General features: G+C 42.1%; 1 protein-coding gene across 1 annotated transcript in view; it reads left to right on the top strand.

Moving 5' to 3' along the window:
• Positions 1-18,137, top strand: part of LOC311248176 (nucleus accumbens-associated protein 2-like) — a gene marked incomplete at both ends in the record, with an annotated part of 69,535 nt that overhangs the window by 2,259 nt on the left and 49,139 nt on the right. The window contains 2 exons of the mRNA XM_084337971.1: positions 208-425; positions 10,543-10,802. Of these exons, the coding sequence (XP_084194097.1) occupies positions 208-425; positions 10,543-10,802 (478 nt within the window). The remainder of the gene's footprint in view (positions 1-207; positions 426-10,542; positions 10,803-18,137) is intronic.

The following is an 18,137-nucleotide window of genomic DNA, read 5'->3' as shown; positions in this document are numbered from 1 at the left end:
CATGTCCTCCATAATAAACATCAGCTGGTATAGAATCATAACATCACCATGGTGACCAACATTCTAAACATCAGCTGGTAAAAGATGCTGGTCCCCTAGATGGACCTGCATCTTATTTCATTTCTTAATTGATGTTTAATTGACTATTTGATATATGAAGTCAATTAACTAATTCCATCAAATGATTTTAATGAAAAAAATCAACAGACAACCTCCACAGATGAACTGGGCGGTTATGATGCTCCAATAATACAACAACAACAACAACAACAACAACAACAACAACAACAACCACCAGCCCGGCAGGCGGTCAGCCCCACCCTCAGCCCAGAGGAGCTGCTCCTGGCGGTCAGCAGGATCAAACAGGAGAGAACCGACACGCCTCCTCTTGAGGAGGAGATGGGAGCAGATGGGGGGGAGGCCAGGTAAATACATGCAAGGGGATCAAATCTGTATGTGTTTCCACCTCAAGATCCTAATTTTGTTTATTTAGGCGACATCTATTTGTGATAAGCGTTTATTGCTGTTGCATTTTTGCAATTAACTTACTTTCATCTTGAAGAGTCATGCTAACTACTGAGTTAGTCTTCTGTTCAATCATGTTAACTACTGAGTTACTTCTATTCATTCATGCTAACTACTGAGTTAGTGTTCTATTCATTCATGTTAACTACTGAGTTACTTCTATTCATTCATGCTAACTACTGAGTTAGTCTTCTGTTCAATCATGTTAACTACTGAGTTACTTCTATTCATTCATGCTAACTACTGAGTTAGTCTTCTGTTCAATCATGTTAACTACTGAGTTACTTCTATTCATTCATGCTAACTACTGAGTTAGTGTTCTATTCATTCATGCTAACTACTGAGTTAGTCTTCTATTCATTCCAAACAAATTGCAAAACTACTGAGTTACTTCTATTCATTCATGCTAACTACTGAGTTAGTGTTCTATTCATTCATGCTAACTACTGAGTTAGTCTTCTATGCATTCATGCTAACTACTGAGTTAGTCTTCTATTCATTCCAAACAAATTGCTGTTGCTGCTGGTGACATAAAACACATCACTTCCTGTGCACTGTATGATTTTGCCGGGAATGTCCTACTAGTAGTGCGGTGGCTTAGCAAAAAAATGTGGACGCGCCTGACAAAAGCACCACATTTTTTCCACGTGTTCCCCATCACCATAGCTTTCATTTTGGGGTAGGGGCCACATCATCATGATGGATTTCAAGATGGCTGCCATGTAAAATCAAGGTTCTGCCCATTAATAAATATCTTGGTCCATAGCGCACTCAATATTTGAGCGAACACAAAGGTATTGGTATCCCTGTAAACTAGAGAAGCTAAGCTTTCCATTGGTACCATTTTCATTAAGCCCAACTGTTGGGAAGGGGGTTTTAATAGGCAATGATTCAAAATGATGTAAAATCTTTGCCTAGAAAAAACTGCCATGCTCATCTTCCAAAAGGTCCCTTGGCTGTTCACATGAATATATCAGAGTGCACATTGGTTTTATAGGTACCCGCAAGCCTCTTCTTTCCAGACATACCCACTTTGTCCAACTTGCATGCTATTTGGGGCAATAATCAAGCAGGTTTGTGCATGTGGTACAAATGTGTCGAACATTGGGTTAGGGTTTGTTGTTAGAATGTTGAACATAGAAGATCAATTTTGGTGTCAAACTAGGGCTGGACGGTATGGTCTAAAATGTATATCACGGTATAATTTGAAGCATAGACGGTAACGGTATATATCACGGTATATTAACTTATCTTAAAATGTCTATATAAATGCTTCTGAAGGGGTAAAACACTGTTATTCTGTTACAGCTGCTGAGCTCTATACTATAGCTAATGTCCATCAATATCTTCCTTTTTAATTAAATAGGCTCAAGAATCGAATCAGGATTGTTAGCAGAGAGAGAGCGAGGGAGGGAGGAGGCTGCTAGAGTGGAGCTAACGTTAGCTTGCTGAGGCTAGTACATCGACAGGCTGCTAGTGGAGCCAGCTAACGTTAGCTTGCTGAGGCTAGTACATCGACAGGCTGCTAGTGGAGCCAGCTAACGTTAGCTTGCTGAGGCTAGTACATCGACAGGCTGCTAGTGGAGCCAGCTAACGTTAGCTTGCTGAGGCTAGTACATCGACAGGCTGCTATAGTGGAGCCAGCTAACGTTAGCTTGCTGAGGCTAGTACATCGACAATTAACATTACATAAGGTTTTAGCGCGACGTGGGCATTCCAGAATGGCGAGGATGCAAAGCATGTTAGACCATTGGACTCGTCGCAGAATTTACATTACACATAGAAACTGCGTGACTTGCGAGAGAAGTTGTCACACAGCCTTCAAACGCAGGGTGGAAGAGCTAGTTTGTGTCTGTGTATTATGAAATGACAATTGCGCGTTGACACGCCCACTGCGTGAAGCCTCTGTGCTCCTAAATAACTTTTTCCAGTTCGCACATCTATTATGACTAATTCCATCTATTTTTAGGGGCAAATACGAGTGAAATAGTCGCACCCTGGCTGTGGTTACATGATTGCGTCATTGCTATTTTAGAGCTGCTCTACCGGTTACAAGGTATAGTCAAAATCCATACCATAGCGCAAATTCATACCGTTTATACCGTATACCGTTTATACCGTCCACCCCTATGTCAAACTACACAGCTATCACCCCCTTACATCCCCCCTCCCTCTTCTCCCCTACTCTCGCTACCTTACTTATACCCACCCCACCAATGCTCCTCAACCTCCTAGCCCTCCCCGCCTGCTCCTCACTACCACACCCTACGGCCAGGTTCCCATCCCACAAAACTCTCGCATACTTTACCTCCCCTAATTCCTCGTCAATGAGTTTGGGCAACTCGAGCCTACCTATTCTCCACTCTCCCCTCTCCCCCTCAAGCCTAATCACCATATTAATCACTTTTGCCACATCATTTCCAGCACCCTCGCCTCCTGGCCCACTTGAGCTATCGTCCCTCACTTTCTTCCTCTTCCACCCTTCTCCCCCACTCTCCTCCCCCCTACTCTCCATATCGTCACCACCCGACCCCTTACCCTTGCCCTGGCTATTCTCACCCCCATCGCTGTCTTTCCTCTCCGTCTGTTTCTTCCTCTTCTTCCCCACCGTTTCCCACACCTCTTTCTCATTCCCCTCCCCACTATTCTCCATCATTCTAGAGAATTGTTGAATATAGATACACGAATGCTCTAGAATGTTCCATTATGACAGCATACTGTGACATCACAAATGTTCTAGAATGGTTGATGACATCACGAATGTTCTAGAAGGTTCTATTATGACAAATAATACGGTTCAATGACTATCTAAATCCAATCAATATTCCTAATGCCGTTTCAATGTAAGGTTATAAAAATAAACATATAAACATTCATATAATACAATAACCTAAATATATAGCTTTGGCTCCTCTACAATACACTTACCTAGGATTTGACTTGATTCAACAACAAAGCAGTCGGGGCAATGGCAAGCCGAAAACGGTCGAAAGTGTAGTTATTTGAAGTTTGGATTTTTTTTTTGACTGAGGTAGGTAGATTACATTTTTAGAGACTAAAGTACAGAAAAAAGGTACCGTTGGGTACCGGTATCGATTCACAGGTACCGGTACCGTGTCGGTTCAAATGTGAACGGTACCCATCCCTATTGCTTATGTCCAGAGATTCCAGCTTTGATAACTAAAGTAATGACACTTGACTTACCTGTTATATTATGTTTTGCCTTTTTAAACATGTCCCTTATCACGCTGTCCACGACAGCTGTCACGAGACGCGCACTGAGAGCTGGCCAGTATACCGCGGGACCTTTTATGAAACATTCTGATATTTTCACGGGCACGAGACCACTGCACAAGACCCGCGAAAATATCTCCATAACAGTTAAATACGCCTATATGGGCTAAAGAGTTATGATAATAATAAATGTAACGAGTGATCCTAATAAAATGTCTATTCGATTCATGCATGTCTGACTGTTAAACAAGTAAAAAATTATGTAAATATGTTGTTAGAATGGTACAAATATTCATCTGGTGACATTCTTCATAGCATTAACACATTTATTGACCCAGAAAATGTATAGTTTGACACCAAAATTGATCTTCTATGTTCAACATTCTAACAACAAACCCTAACCCAACATTCACATTTTTGGCAGTTGTTAGAATGTTCGACACATTTGTACCACATACGTACACAGACCTGCTTGATTATTGCCCCAAATAGCATGCAAGTTGGACAAAGTGGGTATGTCTGGAAAGAAGAGGCTTGTGGGTACCTATAAAACCAATGTGCACTCTGATATATTCATGTGAATATCCAAGGGACCTTTTGGAAGATGAGCATGGCAGTTTTTTCTAGGCGAAAATGTAACATAATTTTGAATCATTGCCTATTAAAACCCCCTTCCCAACAGTTGGGCTTAATGAAAATGGTACCAATAGAAAGCTTAGCTTCTCTAGTTTACAGGGATACCAATACCTTTGTGTTCGCTCAAATATTGAGCCCGCTATGGACCAAGATATTTATTAATGGGCAGAACCTTGATTTTACATGGCGGCCATCTTGAAATCCATCATGATGACGTGGCCCCTACCCCAAAATGAAAGCTATGATGATGAGGAACACGTGGGGAAAATTTGGTGCTTTTGTCCGGCGTGTCCACATCCTTCTCAAATCTGGTGCTAAGCCACCGCACTATAGACACCAGTGTTTAACACATTCTGGGCCATTTGGATCCGTCTAATATCACTCTAGACGGCGAGCATTTCTAAACAGACTTGCATAGTTCGTGAGGCTGTTTGTAGAGCTAAATCTATACTTTATCTGTCCATTCTCATTGTCAATTGACATCATAAACCGTCCCTTCAAAATGGCTTAAAGAAATAATTTTTTCATCAATACGTTCTCATTTTATAGCGTCGTGAATATAAGCGTTATAAGGGATTTGGACTAGTATATTTCCTGGAAGGCGAGATACAGGGCGCTAAGCTAATAACATTAAATCGAACAGCTTTTCGGCTATAGAGAAGCTAGAGCTAAAACTCAAAATGCATATGATCGATATGATGGTCCACCATGAATGCATGAAGGGGGCGGGGGACGTCATTTCTGATTATTGATTACCAATAACCGCGTTAGCCTCAGTAGCCACATTCGCTGATCGGGTGGATGGCTATCATAACAAGGCCTGATCAGCATGTCATTTACGTGAAAAAGATCTTACCGTGAGCCGGTTGGATCCCCCAAAGGATTTCCCAGTTATCGATCGCCATCTGGTAGATCGATATGTCCATTGGCTGATCATATATTCCTTTACTGCACACTGAAATCCGCGTCCCAAAACGTATTCCGTGCTACAGGCATAGCTTTATTGTAAGCAGAAAACTACATTGGAGATCCAGAAAAAACAAGACAACTTCTGCCACAGGGAACACTGCATTATCGAGATAGCGCCCCTAAGAGAATCTGGCCGGTAATGCACTTTTTCGAATTCAAAGAGTAGGGTACTTCTGCAGTGCTGCTCGGTGACATTGAGTAGGATATTACAATGGAATAAAAGCCAAAACAACCTTGCCACGGACATGTCCGTGGATGGTCCTCTAGCGTTGGATCCGAAACACGGACATCTCCGTGGTTGGCCGGGAAACGGTTAAAACAGGAATGTCCTACCAGCACCAGTGTTTAGAACAGGAATGTCCTACCAGACACCAGTGTTTAAAACAGGAATGTCCTACCGGCACCAGTGTTTAGAACAGGAATGTCCTACCAGACACCAGTGTTTAGAACAGGAATATCCTACCAGACACCAGTGTTTAAAACAGGAATATCCTACCAGACACCAGTGTTTAGTAGTAGTAGTAGTTTATTCAGTCATCATCTCACACAATACAATATACACCATCATTTAACAATATTTGATTTTACAGTGACTGAAAAGGTACATACTGAAGCATAATGCTTATATGCCTGTCCTATATTCTTAACAAAAATTACAAAAATTAAGACTCCAAAACAGTATTCTAAAAGAAAATAGCACAAAAAACAGTATTATTCACCCTTGTAGTTTTCAAAAATAGCTTTACAAACCATTTTCTTAAAAACCAAAAGCGAATGACTCATTCTTAACTGTATATCAGCATTGTTCCACAAGTTAACCCGAATAATAGAAATACACCTCCTTTTAATCCCTTTCTTAGCTCTTTGAACAGTAAATTTACAAATATCTCTCAAATCATATTTTCTTTCATGTATTGAAAAAAACCTTTGCACCCCGTCTGGGAGTAACTTTGCTTTAGCTCTGTACATTATTTGCATAGTTTTATAATAAACCAAATCATTAAATTTCATAATATGAGACTTTATAAACAATGGATTTGTGTGTTCATAGTAACCAGCCTTGAAAAGGTTCCGAATGGCCCACTTTTGCAGTAAGACTATTGGATTTACTGTATTTTTAAATGTCGACCCCCATACTTCCACACAGTAAGATATGTAAGGAAGTATAAGTGAGCAGTAAATGATGTGCAAGGCTTTGTAGTTTAATATATCCTTACATTTATACAATATTGCTACTGACTTAGATATTTTTCCTTGAATATAGTTAACATGTTGTTTCCATGTTAATTTCTGGTCAATAACTACCCCTAGACATTTTATCTCAGAAACTCTTTCTATTTTTACATCACATATTTTTTACTCGATATCCCCCTCTATTTCTTTTCGATTACCAAAAACCATAAATTTTGTTTTCTTAACACATTGATTGCCACGCAGTATGCCCATCATTATACCCAGTCTGCCACCGCTGTAAGCCTATGGAGATGTTTACCTTCTTTGCAGGGCTATAACTTTTTAAATATTATAGCTATATCTGCATTATTATGGCCCATTCAACATCGATTATCTATCGTTCCGGATGTGGGAACGTTATATTTTTTCATTCATACATTGTTGTGTTAATACCGTCGAGAATATAAGTATGTTTTTAAGCTTTTCTGCTGTAATTCCAAAAACGCTAGTTATAGGCCCTGACGCATATGATAGATTATCGATTGGCGTTTCTTTCCTACACGCTATATTAAAAAATTCAAATGTATATGATCGGTATACATTATGCTTCATCATGCGTGAAGGAAAGGGGGGGGGGGGTCGTTTATAATTCCTTGATCGTCAGTAGGGATGGGAATTGATAAGATTTTATCGATGCGATTCTTTATCGATTCCCTTATCGATTCCTGATAAATTTTATATTCAAATAAATAAATTGGAAATGAAACATAACTAAGCTGGTTAGAATAACAACATGCAACTTGACATTTCTGATTGTCATTTATTGTTGAGCCCCCATGTCAGAAAAATACAAAAACTGTAAAAAAAGAAATGTATTAACTATAGCCTACACTTAAATAAAATAATGTATTTGAGATTCTCTTAAAATGTATTTATTTTTTTATTCTTAAACTAATTTAATCTATTGAATAACGACCTGTTGAATGTAACTATACAGTTCAATATCTTAAACTAATTTAATCTATTGAACCGTAGTTGCATTCAACAGGTCGTTATTCCTCTGACTTCTCTGTCTCTGGTCTTTCAGAGACACACACACACACACACACACACACACACACACACACACACACACACACACACACACACACACACACACACACACACACACACACACACACACACACACACACAGAGCTCCCTCCCCGGTCCCCGCTCGCCCCTGTCCTGTAAGGTATTGGCTTGTGTTGCTACACGGACATGTTTGTATGTTGCACGGTACTTCCTGACTTACCTACTAGTAAACAAACAGTCAACGTGATCACACGCTCTCCGTCTCTTATTATATGTGAACTAAAGAGTACAAGGTTTACACAACAGCCCCCACACCCTTTTTTATTTTATTTGTACCTGTACTACCTGCTGTCAGCTGTTATCTCTCTCTGTGAGCTTGATTAGCTAGCGTTAGCTACCGTTAGCTCCGCGGCTAATCTTAGGTTACCCTGAATTAAATCAATGACTATGTTCTAAAACATTGGAGTAGTTTTCACTGCACATTGAACAGCCAAACAGCGGGAGCATTTCGGGAGCATATGACCAAAACCCAGGCAATTTTCGAGCCCTTAAGGAATCAAATAGTCTGCCATGGCTACATGCGTGGCGCTAACGTTATGCGCAACTGTAGGAAAAACCTGGCAGCGATAAGAGGAATCGATAGTCACGGAGGCATGCAATTCCAGGAATCGGACAATTAGGAACCGGCTCCCAACGGGAACCGGTTTTTGATTCCCATCCCTAATCGTCAGTAACGGCTTTATTTAGTATGGGTTGATATATTGATCAGACTGATTGCAAACAAAGAAATGGACAATCGGGCTGAAAATAACGTTAGTGTCCTCCTACCGTTCGCCGATGAGACTGGAGGAAAAATATCCCAATTATTTGACGTCGATCTCCTAGATCCATTTCCGGTTTTGTATGACGCAATAAACGCCGAAATCATATCGATTATTGCATTTCGAAAGCGATCCAAATGCACTCGAGTGTGTATATTGATCCACGCCACAATATATCTCTGGCGGAGGAATTTCCTCGATGCACCGATCGCCACTTCCGGTTTGGCGTGATTGTAACTCGCCCGACCATCCACCAGGCCGCGGTATTGAGGCGTTGCAATATCAGACAGGGTGCCGCTGCAGTCCGGAGGGAGGCTGGATGAATTATGAATGCCATGGCGAAAAAATTTAATATTGATCCCAATAATGATTTACGACGTTATTGGCGCACAATGTGTTAATATTGAGAGACAATTTATTAACATCAAACCAAGTTTTGAGAATTTCAAGCTCTCTTTCAATATCAAACAAAAGTTCCTTTAAATTACTTCCTGAGCAATATAAATTTGTATCATCTGCAAAAATAACAAACTTGAACAGTTCAGCAACATTGCACATATCATTACACTTTGACTGCCGGAAAACGCTTTAACACGTCATTCCCGGCCATGCTCAAGTTGCCGGAGGACGCCCTTATATCAATATTTCAAAAATCTGCGATCGGATTCATATTTCCCCTCCGCTGGCCTGAGATCCACCAGGAGGACCCACTGAGCTCTCTGGCGGTTCAGGAGCGCCATCTGGTGGCCGATCGGCGCAATCGCCAAACAGGAAGTGCTATGGAGGTTGTGCTGGTCGGCCAAATTACTTCCGGGCACTCTGTTTGGCTACCGGGACTCGATCTCGACACAATACATAGCGATCGATTGCCAATAACTCGATAAACAACATGATTTGGACATATATACTATTATACAAGCTGGAAATGGACCCGATATTTCTACATACCATAATAGGTAAATGACTGTTCCACGCTCATCGCCCAACGGCGCGAGGAGGATACGGTAAGATTCAGCGTTATTTTTGATCGTATTCCATATAAACTGTTATGATGAACATATCACCCACACTAGATGAATGATATAACGCTGCCCACGGAATTATAAACGATCCCCCGCCCATCCGGTCATCATCAGATCATACGTAGATCATTCTAGAAGTACGTCCAATTGAAATTTTTTATATCGCCCCGATTGCCATCAAACTGTATTTCATCATCAATATAATGCATTTGGGGCTATATATCACGTTCTGGAGAAAGCTGCAGAAAGAGATGAAAACATACTTATTCATTAGACCATACTTTACTATGAATATGTGAATGAAAAAGTTTAACGTTGCTACACAATGAACAATACATATAGGACTTTGAATGGGCCCTAATAATGGCAATGTAGTAATAGAATTTAAAAAGTTATAGCCCTGCAAAGAAGGGGAATTTCTCCATAGACAAATAGCGCTGGCAATCCACAGTCATTTTCCGGATTTCTGGCCGGCACCCATAGATCCCTGGGGTACTCCACAGGTGACCTTCCTAAATCCTGACACAGTGTCATTAATTTGCACACATTGCTGTCTGTTTTCCAAGTAGCTCTTCAGCCAAGAGTTAGCTATACCTCGTATCCCATACTTCTCCAGTGTTCTCACTAATATGCTGTGATCTATTGTATCAAAAGCTTTCTGTAGGTCAATATAAATACCAATAGAACACTTGTCATTGTCAACTGCTTTAGTTATTTCTTCTACCATCTCCATCACTGCATATGTAGTAGTTCTATTTTCCCTAAACCCATACTGGTGTTCACTCAGTATTTTGTATTTGCCAATGAAAAGGTCCAGTTGTTTCACAAATAATTTCTCTAATATTTTTGAAAATTGAGGAAGTAGAAACACTGGTCTATAATTGTCCATTTGATGTTTATCTCCATTTTTTATATTGGTATTACCTTTGCTGATTTCATATTATTAGGAAAAGAACAGGAAAAGTTTAGAACAGGAATGTCCTATAATTTCTGCTCTTAACAGTCTGACCCCTCCTTGTTTCTGTTCCTAGAAGTCTGACCTTGTTTTGTGCTCCTAGCAGTCTGACACCTTCTTGTTGTTCTACTAGAGGTGAAGTTTCAGGGGACCTCCAGGCCTCTAGGGGCAGCGCATTGTGTTATCTGGGTGCAGGAGGAGGTCTGATGCCAGGGCTGCAGTCATATCTCCTGGCCACTGGAGAGCGCTCTAGTCCAGGAGGCTCCAGCCTGCCCACCGACTCTCCCCCCTCACACCCCGCCACAGAGGAGGAGCTAGAGGAGGATTACTATGGCAGCACCATGCCGCCTGGTCTGTATGGACAGATCTATGGTCACCCCAGCAACCCTTACAGTAAGTTATATCATACAGTTGTCATAGAGAGAGCATAGTTATTATAGGAAGACTAGAGAACAGTTATTATAGAAAGACTAGAGAACATAGAAGACTATAGAGAACATAGTTATTATAGAAGACTATAGAACATAGTTATTATAGAAGACTATAGAGAACATAGTTATTATAGAAGACTAGAGAACATAGTTATTATAGGATGACTAGAGAACATAGTTATTATAGGAAGACTAGAGAACATAGTTATTATAGAATACTATAGAGAACAAGGTTATTATAGGAAGACTAGAGAACATAGTTATTATAGAAGACTAGATAACAAAGTTACTAGAAGGAGCATCTATCCCCAGGCCATCAGGATGCTCAATGACAATCAATGAAAATGACACTGTAACAAACCATCAAATACACTCACAGCACACACATCCACACGTACACACTCACTTTAATAAACAACTCACTGTAGCACCTACTTTACCCTCTTTAGACACTTTAACACACTTTATATTTATTGGTATATTGGTATATTTGTATATTTTTGAGTTGAGATTTGCACAACTCAACTCATACCTCATTGCACCTCACCACCACAAGGTGGCACCACAAGCTAAGTTGTACCTCATCACATTCCTGCATTATACTGTATATGGGAACTCAGTTACCTTTCTCTACTCTGCACTGTATATTGTATATATGTATATTGAATATTTTTGTTTTGTTTACACTTGTTTACGTACTTGACTTTCTATTCTATACTTATAGTACACTTTTTATACGGAAAGAAGCATTTCATATAAAAGTATTCTGTATTTCTAAGAAACTTGAAAACTTGAAACTTTTATAGAAGACTAGAGAACATAATTATTATAGAAGACTAGAGAACAAAGTTATTATAGGAAGACTAGAGAACATAGTTATTATAGAAGACTAGAGAACATAGTTATTATAGGAAGACTAGAGAACATAATTATTATAGAAGACTAGAGAACATAGTTATTATAGAAGACTAGAGAACATAGTGAAAGATTACAGTGTTTTCAGCCTTTAATCAACTCGTCACCTGCTGCTCCGTGACTTGCCTCCGCGTTGTGTCATCTGTACTTGGTTATCTCATTAGCTGTCTCACACTGTTAGTACATCCGTAATCAGAAGGAACGACACTGGCAACGTGATCTTCTTCCTCAGCTCGTGATGTTTATTTTCATAAACATAGCCTCTTACAAGATGTAACCAATTCTGAAATGTCCTTGAACAGTCTAAATTCATTATTCTACTGTCTCTTTTGCTTTTAGTCCAATGGTGGTTTAGGCCTCGTCGTTAGCCCAAACCTTCCCTGTTAGCCGGAGCTAGCCTCCTCGAGGCCTAGGAGGGGGGGAAGGCCCCTCCCACCACCCTCTAGTTAGTGCTCGGTCTCTCTGTCCACGTCTACACGGCTCAGCCTCGTGTCCTATTCTAACTTACCCCGGAAAAACTCACATCTCATAACGTCTTTTCCCTAGCAACGGGGCCCCCCCCCCTTTTCTTGTTACTAAGTGACACAATACCATGGCAACGGCAGTCTGGTCTTTGACACACTAAACAATGTGGCCACACCACTATGTGACAAGCCCAGTGCCGCTGCAGACACTGACCTTGGCTCGCTTGAGAGCTCAGCTGATAACAGGCCCTCGTCTGCAGTCTCACTGGAGACAGACATAGTGACTGATACTGTCCTCTTACAACTAATATCTATGAGTAGATTCCGTCATCTGCAGATATTTACATTATATACACATCGGGAAAAAAAGGCTACTTCCTTCAATCCTCCCTTTGAATCTTAATCAACCTTCAGAATCAACAAACCACTTGATTTTTCAATTTACTAGGCTGTCGTTTTGACGCATACTGTGCCCTTCCCCCGCGCCCAAGGAAAGATGACAGCATCTCGTCAAAACTGTGATCTTGTTGGTCAATGCCTACCGTGCCTCCCCCGGGGCACCGGGGAACACACAGCAGGCCATCAACATAATGACACCCAGAGGAAACCCACAGCCATTTAACGCTCCCTGGGGGAACTCCCCCCTTGTTGTCTTTGGCGCCCCTCCCCAAAATAAACTCACCTCTCCCCTCCCTTGATCCTGCTAGAGAAATGGTTTATCTGTCCCGAGAGGACTATATTAACACTTTGAGTGCCACTCACGGCTTTTCTCGGGTTACGCCCCGACCGTTGAATGCCACGGTCACGAGTATTCTCTGGTATTTAAATTTGGGTTAGGGTTAGGGTTATTTTTATTTATTAGCGATCTGAAATCATATTGCATCACGCGAGCCTACCGTTGGAGATCCAGGGACCGCCGGCGCTCAGATGTGAAAAAAGCGCCCCCTATCGTCTCCCAGATGGTAAATCACCCTATTGGAATGGACTCAATGAAAGTGAATGGGAGAACGGATTTCTGACTCCACATTTTACTTCTCACTGATGCAGCCAGGGTCTACCAGAGTTCATTCTGGAGCCTCTGAGCCGCACGGATCATGTGTTATACTGTACACACGATGGATCAATACATTTATCGATTTTTTTCGAATGGCGATCGGAAATTGGAATAAACCATTTGGATACCATCTGACCTCAGGTAAGGAATCTATGTTATCAGTGTTAGGATAATCAGACTCGTTTTCACAGAGATATAAGCGTTTATGTGATATGTGATATGGCTGTTTTGACTGTAAAAGCCATGAGGAAATAAGAGCAGCGATTATCAGCGCACGGCATGAGCGTGCGTGCGCACACATATACTATCGATCATCTAGCGTTTATTTGAAAACGATTCATAAATAGGCCGACAAATGACAACGTTCTGGAATATTCCAGTAAAAGGCGATTATCATAGGCATGGGTTGTTTTTCCCCGGAAAACGGGTGATTTTCAAAATGCTATCAAACGGAAATGAAGCGATAAAAATACAATCTGCCTTGCCAATGTTGACTGGAAAATGAGTCTTTGATAAGCGACGGGCAGATTAGACACATAGCCATAATTTAAAACACAGATTAGGCGATATTAACGTTAACATTGGCCGTGGACCGTGGCATTCAACGGGGTAAAAAGGAAAACACGGCCGGCACTGAAAGTGTTAATATACTACAGGAAATTGTCATAAATTATCCCCCTATAACCTTCTATAATAAGGTTCTACCATATCATACTTCTGTAAATTATTATCACTGAACACACAGGACTTCATGCTGTCGTCTTGTCTCTCGATCTCTTGATTGACTCTGACCGAAAGTCCCTGTTTGTCCATTACTTTACTTACTTAGGCCTTTTTATTCCTTTCGGAACATAGGCCATTGATGAAAAGTTTCCACCCCCGTCTGTCTTGCGCCATCCTCTCCAGCTGTTTCCACGTCAGTCCCCTTGTCTTGAGTTCCTGCTCAGTGTCTCTTCTCCAGGTGTTTTTGGGTCTTCCTCTGCCTCGCTTGCCTTGTGGGTTCCAGGTTAATGCCTGTTTGGTTATTGCGGTTTTGTGTCTTCGAAGTGTGTGCCCAATCCAGCTCCATTTTCTCCTGGTCAGCTGGACCTCCACTGATTCTTGCTTGGTGCATTCCCACAGCTTGATGTTGGTGATTGTGTTTGGCCAGAAGATCCTGAGGATACGTCTCAGACAATGGTTGATGAAGGTCTGCAGTTTATTGTTGATGTTAGTGGTGGTTTTCCAGGTTTCAGAGCCATATAGCAGAATGGATTTGACATTGGAGTTGAAGATTTTGAGCTTGGTGTTGAGTTTGATGTTTCGGGTTTTCCATATCTTGTTGAATGTTGCTCTTGCTTTTCCTATTCTTGCCCTTACGTCTTCCTCAGTCCCGCCATCAACAGCTATAACACTACCCAAGTATGTGAATTTGTCAACCTCTTCCAGTGTCTGGCCCCCGATGGTTATGGGGTTTGTACTTTTATTATTGACTCTGATTACTTGAGTTTTTTGTCCATTTATTTTGAGCCCAAGTCCAGCTGCAGTTGTTTCTAGCAGCTGGGTTTTGTCTTGCATCTGTTGATGGTTGTGTGAGAGTAGTGCGATGTCATCCGCAAAGTCCAGGTCTTCGAGGTGCTCCGTTAGACTCCACTGGATGCCAGTCTTTTTATTGGTTGTGGTTTGCCTCATGATCCAGTCGATGCATAGGAGGAAGAGGAAGGGGGAAAGTAGGCAGCCCTGTTTCACGCCGGTGAGCACTTTGAAGTGTTCTTGTGCACATCCGTTATGTAACACTTGGCATTTCATGTTTGTCCATGATTCAACAATAAACATGCCCATGATCTCTGTTCCAAATGCCTCAAAACAGTGTCTCTTTAGGAAACCCCCGTCCCGTCTGCCTCGTCCTTCCCTGAGCAACACCGCCTGTGATTGCCGGACTCTGCCTCGTTGGTTGTCTCCCCCACTCGCTGTCGGTGGTCTCCGGACTCTGAAAGAAGAAAGGGAAACCAGGAGTCTTCTGTACACAGGCCTTCCCCTTGGGTTTTTCCCGAAAGCTCATTCCCCTCAGGTTTTGGGCATTTTTATATTATACCCTGGCATGATTTGCAGTTCATTCCATACTGTAATTTCAGGTTCGCTATATATATTTTCCCTGCAAGCCCCTCCCATGCCCATGCCCTTTATGCTGTGTAGACGTTGTGAGTGTCTTACAGCATGTGGCGCTATCGTTATCACTATTCCACCATCTTCTCAACACCCATATCTGTCCCTACCTCAGGACAACCTTGCCCCTAAAAACAAGGTTCCCTGTCATTTTTCCGTCGCGACACACAGCTGGTTCCGATACCTTCCACGCGCTACTCTTCATCCCAGGTTGGCCCGCAGCGCCCGCGTGCTAGTTCTTCTGGTGACGTGTGTACCCCCTGGCCCTACCTTTTAAGGTGTGAAAAGAAGGCAGCTGGAAATTAAATCCCTGGTTACATTTTTTTTATCCACTTTTTCTCCCCTTTTTCTATTTTTCTCCCATCCCAATTCCATTGTGCCAATTCTCCTCTCCCCTGTCTTGAACGTTGCTCGCATATGCCCCCCACTGGCCGGTTGTAGGGAGGATAGAAGCCTTGCATCACGTGTCCCCTCCGATACACGAGGAGGCAGCCTGTCACATCTTTTCACCTGCCAGCGTGGACTCTCATTGGCGAGGTGTAACGTGTGGGAGGCTCACACTACCCCCGCCATTTCCTGTCTCTGCTGTGCAGGCGTCCCCAACCGACCTGTAGGAGTCGATGTCCACAACGTCCAGATTACCACCCATCGACTTCCACCCGCTAACTCTGCCAATTGAGTTAGTATGACGTTAGTATGAGGCAACGCCGACAGCCGGAGTCGAACCGGTGTCTCTTGCGTTGGTGACAAGCGCAATGTCCACTGCGCCACCCAGCCGCCCTGTCCCTGGTTCCATTCTATAATTAAACTCTTTAATTAACTGCACCTTATCTCTCTGTGAAGTTCTTATTTAATCCATTCTATAATTAAACTGTATTTAATTAACTGCACCTTATCTATCTGTGAAGTTCTTATTTAATCCATTCTATAATTAAACAGTATTTAATTAACTGCACCTTATCTCTCTGCTGCTCAGCACTACCCCAATGTCACCACTGAAGGGCTAGAAACCCATACGCGTGAACATTTAAGGCAACCAACTTGTGTTCAGCTTTTCGTTCAACGTTTCTCTGATTGGCCACACGGCCACGTGACCGCGCTAGCCCTGCCGCTCTGTGTGTTGTTGCGCCGCCCGCGGCAGAGAGCGACGCGGCAGAGAGTGACCCGTCGGCCGCGCATGCGCATGAGGCTCCCCCAGGTGCTCTGAGAGGTGCTCGTTGTGTTGTTGGTTAATGCCAGAGGTGCTCGTTACGCCGTTGTGTTGTTGGTTAATGCCATATCGCCATATCAGCAGTGTTCGCGCGGTTGCTTAACGCCATAACTATATATAAAAAAATTTATATCACTTAATTTTGCAATACAGGGTTGAGGTTACACACATGTTGTGCATGAATCTTCAAGTTCCCTGGTGCAAAATATAACATTTTGGCAGCCCATGAAACAAGACAAACAATACAGTAGCAGTAATAATCAACAATTATTTGTAAATAGAAGAAAATTCATTCATTGTCCTTGTGTTACATAAAACCCATCTGTGGCCTCGCATAGAGGAAGGGCGTAAATACATGTTAAGATATTCAAAATCGTCACAGCAGTATAGTTTGTTTATACTTCAGAAGTATGATATTTGAACATGGTCCCCAAAATGAATGGAAGCGAATGAGGAGCCTGACGCCTGACACCTGGGAGGAATGGGGGTGTTGCAGCGTTGGGGATGTTTAAAAAATATAATTTAATATATAATATAATATAATAATAATCTGGTCAGCAGCCTCCACTGATGTAGCGTGATTCAAACCCCCTCAATGTGCAGTTTCTAGTTAATCAGTCAGCAGCCTCCACTGATGTACAGTGACGAGTGAATCTGGTAGTTAGTTTATGACGTTAAAAACGCGAAATAACATATAACGTTACAGCATACAGTTTCTAGTTAATCAGTCAGCAGCCTCCACTGATGTACAGTGACGCGTGAATCTGGTAGTTGTTTTATGACGTTACAAACGCGAAATAACATTATACATTATATAACGTTACAATGTACAGTTTCTAGTGAATCAGTCAGCAGCCTCCACTGATGTACAGTGACGAGTGAATCGCGTAGTTGTTTTGATAAATGCGTTGTGTATTCGCGTGATTCGATTCGGACAAAGATTACAGCTCCGCATTTCATTCATTTCATTTGGGACCTCTGCCGCTCGCAGGGACCTCTGCCGCGCTCGTGGCAAAAGGGGGCGGGGGGTCGTGGCCAATCAGAGAAAAGCTGAACACAAGTTGGTTGCCTTAAATGTTCACGCAACCCATACTCAATATTCCTGTATATCAATATTATTATTATATATTCATATTCCCCCTACATGCTCCAGTATTGCCACTGGAGCACGCTAGAGATCCATAATTAATATCCCTCTCTGCATCACCAAACTACGCCACTAGATGGCAGCAGATATCTATATTTACACACCTCCCTGCATCACCAAACTACGCCACTAGATGGTAGGAGAGACCTACAACCTATGGGTAATGGAAACTTCCCAGCACAACCCCACTCCTCCACTAGGTGGCGACCTACTCCTCCTCTAGATGGAAACATTCATGCAATACCCCTTCCCACCACTAGAGGGAGGCAGACTCATTCTCTAAGGCTGGAGTCATCTCAGCCAACGTGTCAATGCATTTTTGGAATTGTCCCATGCAATACCCCCCCACACCACTAGAGGGC

Source organism: Notolepis coatsorum (genome assembly GCF_963971535.1).
Source record: "Notolepis coatsorum genome assembly, chromosome: 2".
Taxonomy (NCBI): domain Eukaryota; kingdom Metazoa; phylum Chordata; class Actinopteri; order Aulopiformes; family Paralepididae; genus Notolepis; species Notolepis coatsorum.
The sequence above is the reverse complement of the archived record's forward strand: the minus strand, read 5'-3'. Positions and strand labels throughout refer to the sequence as shown.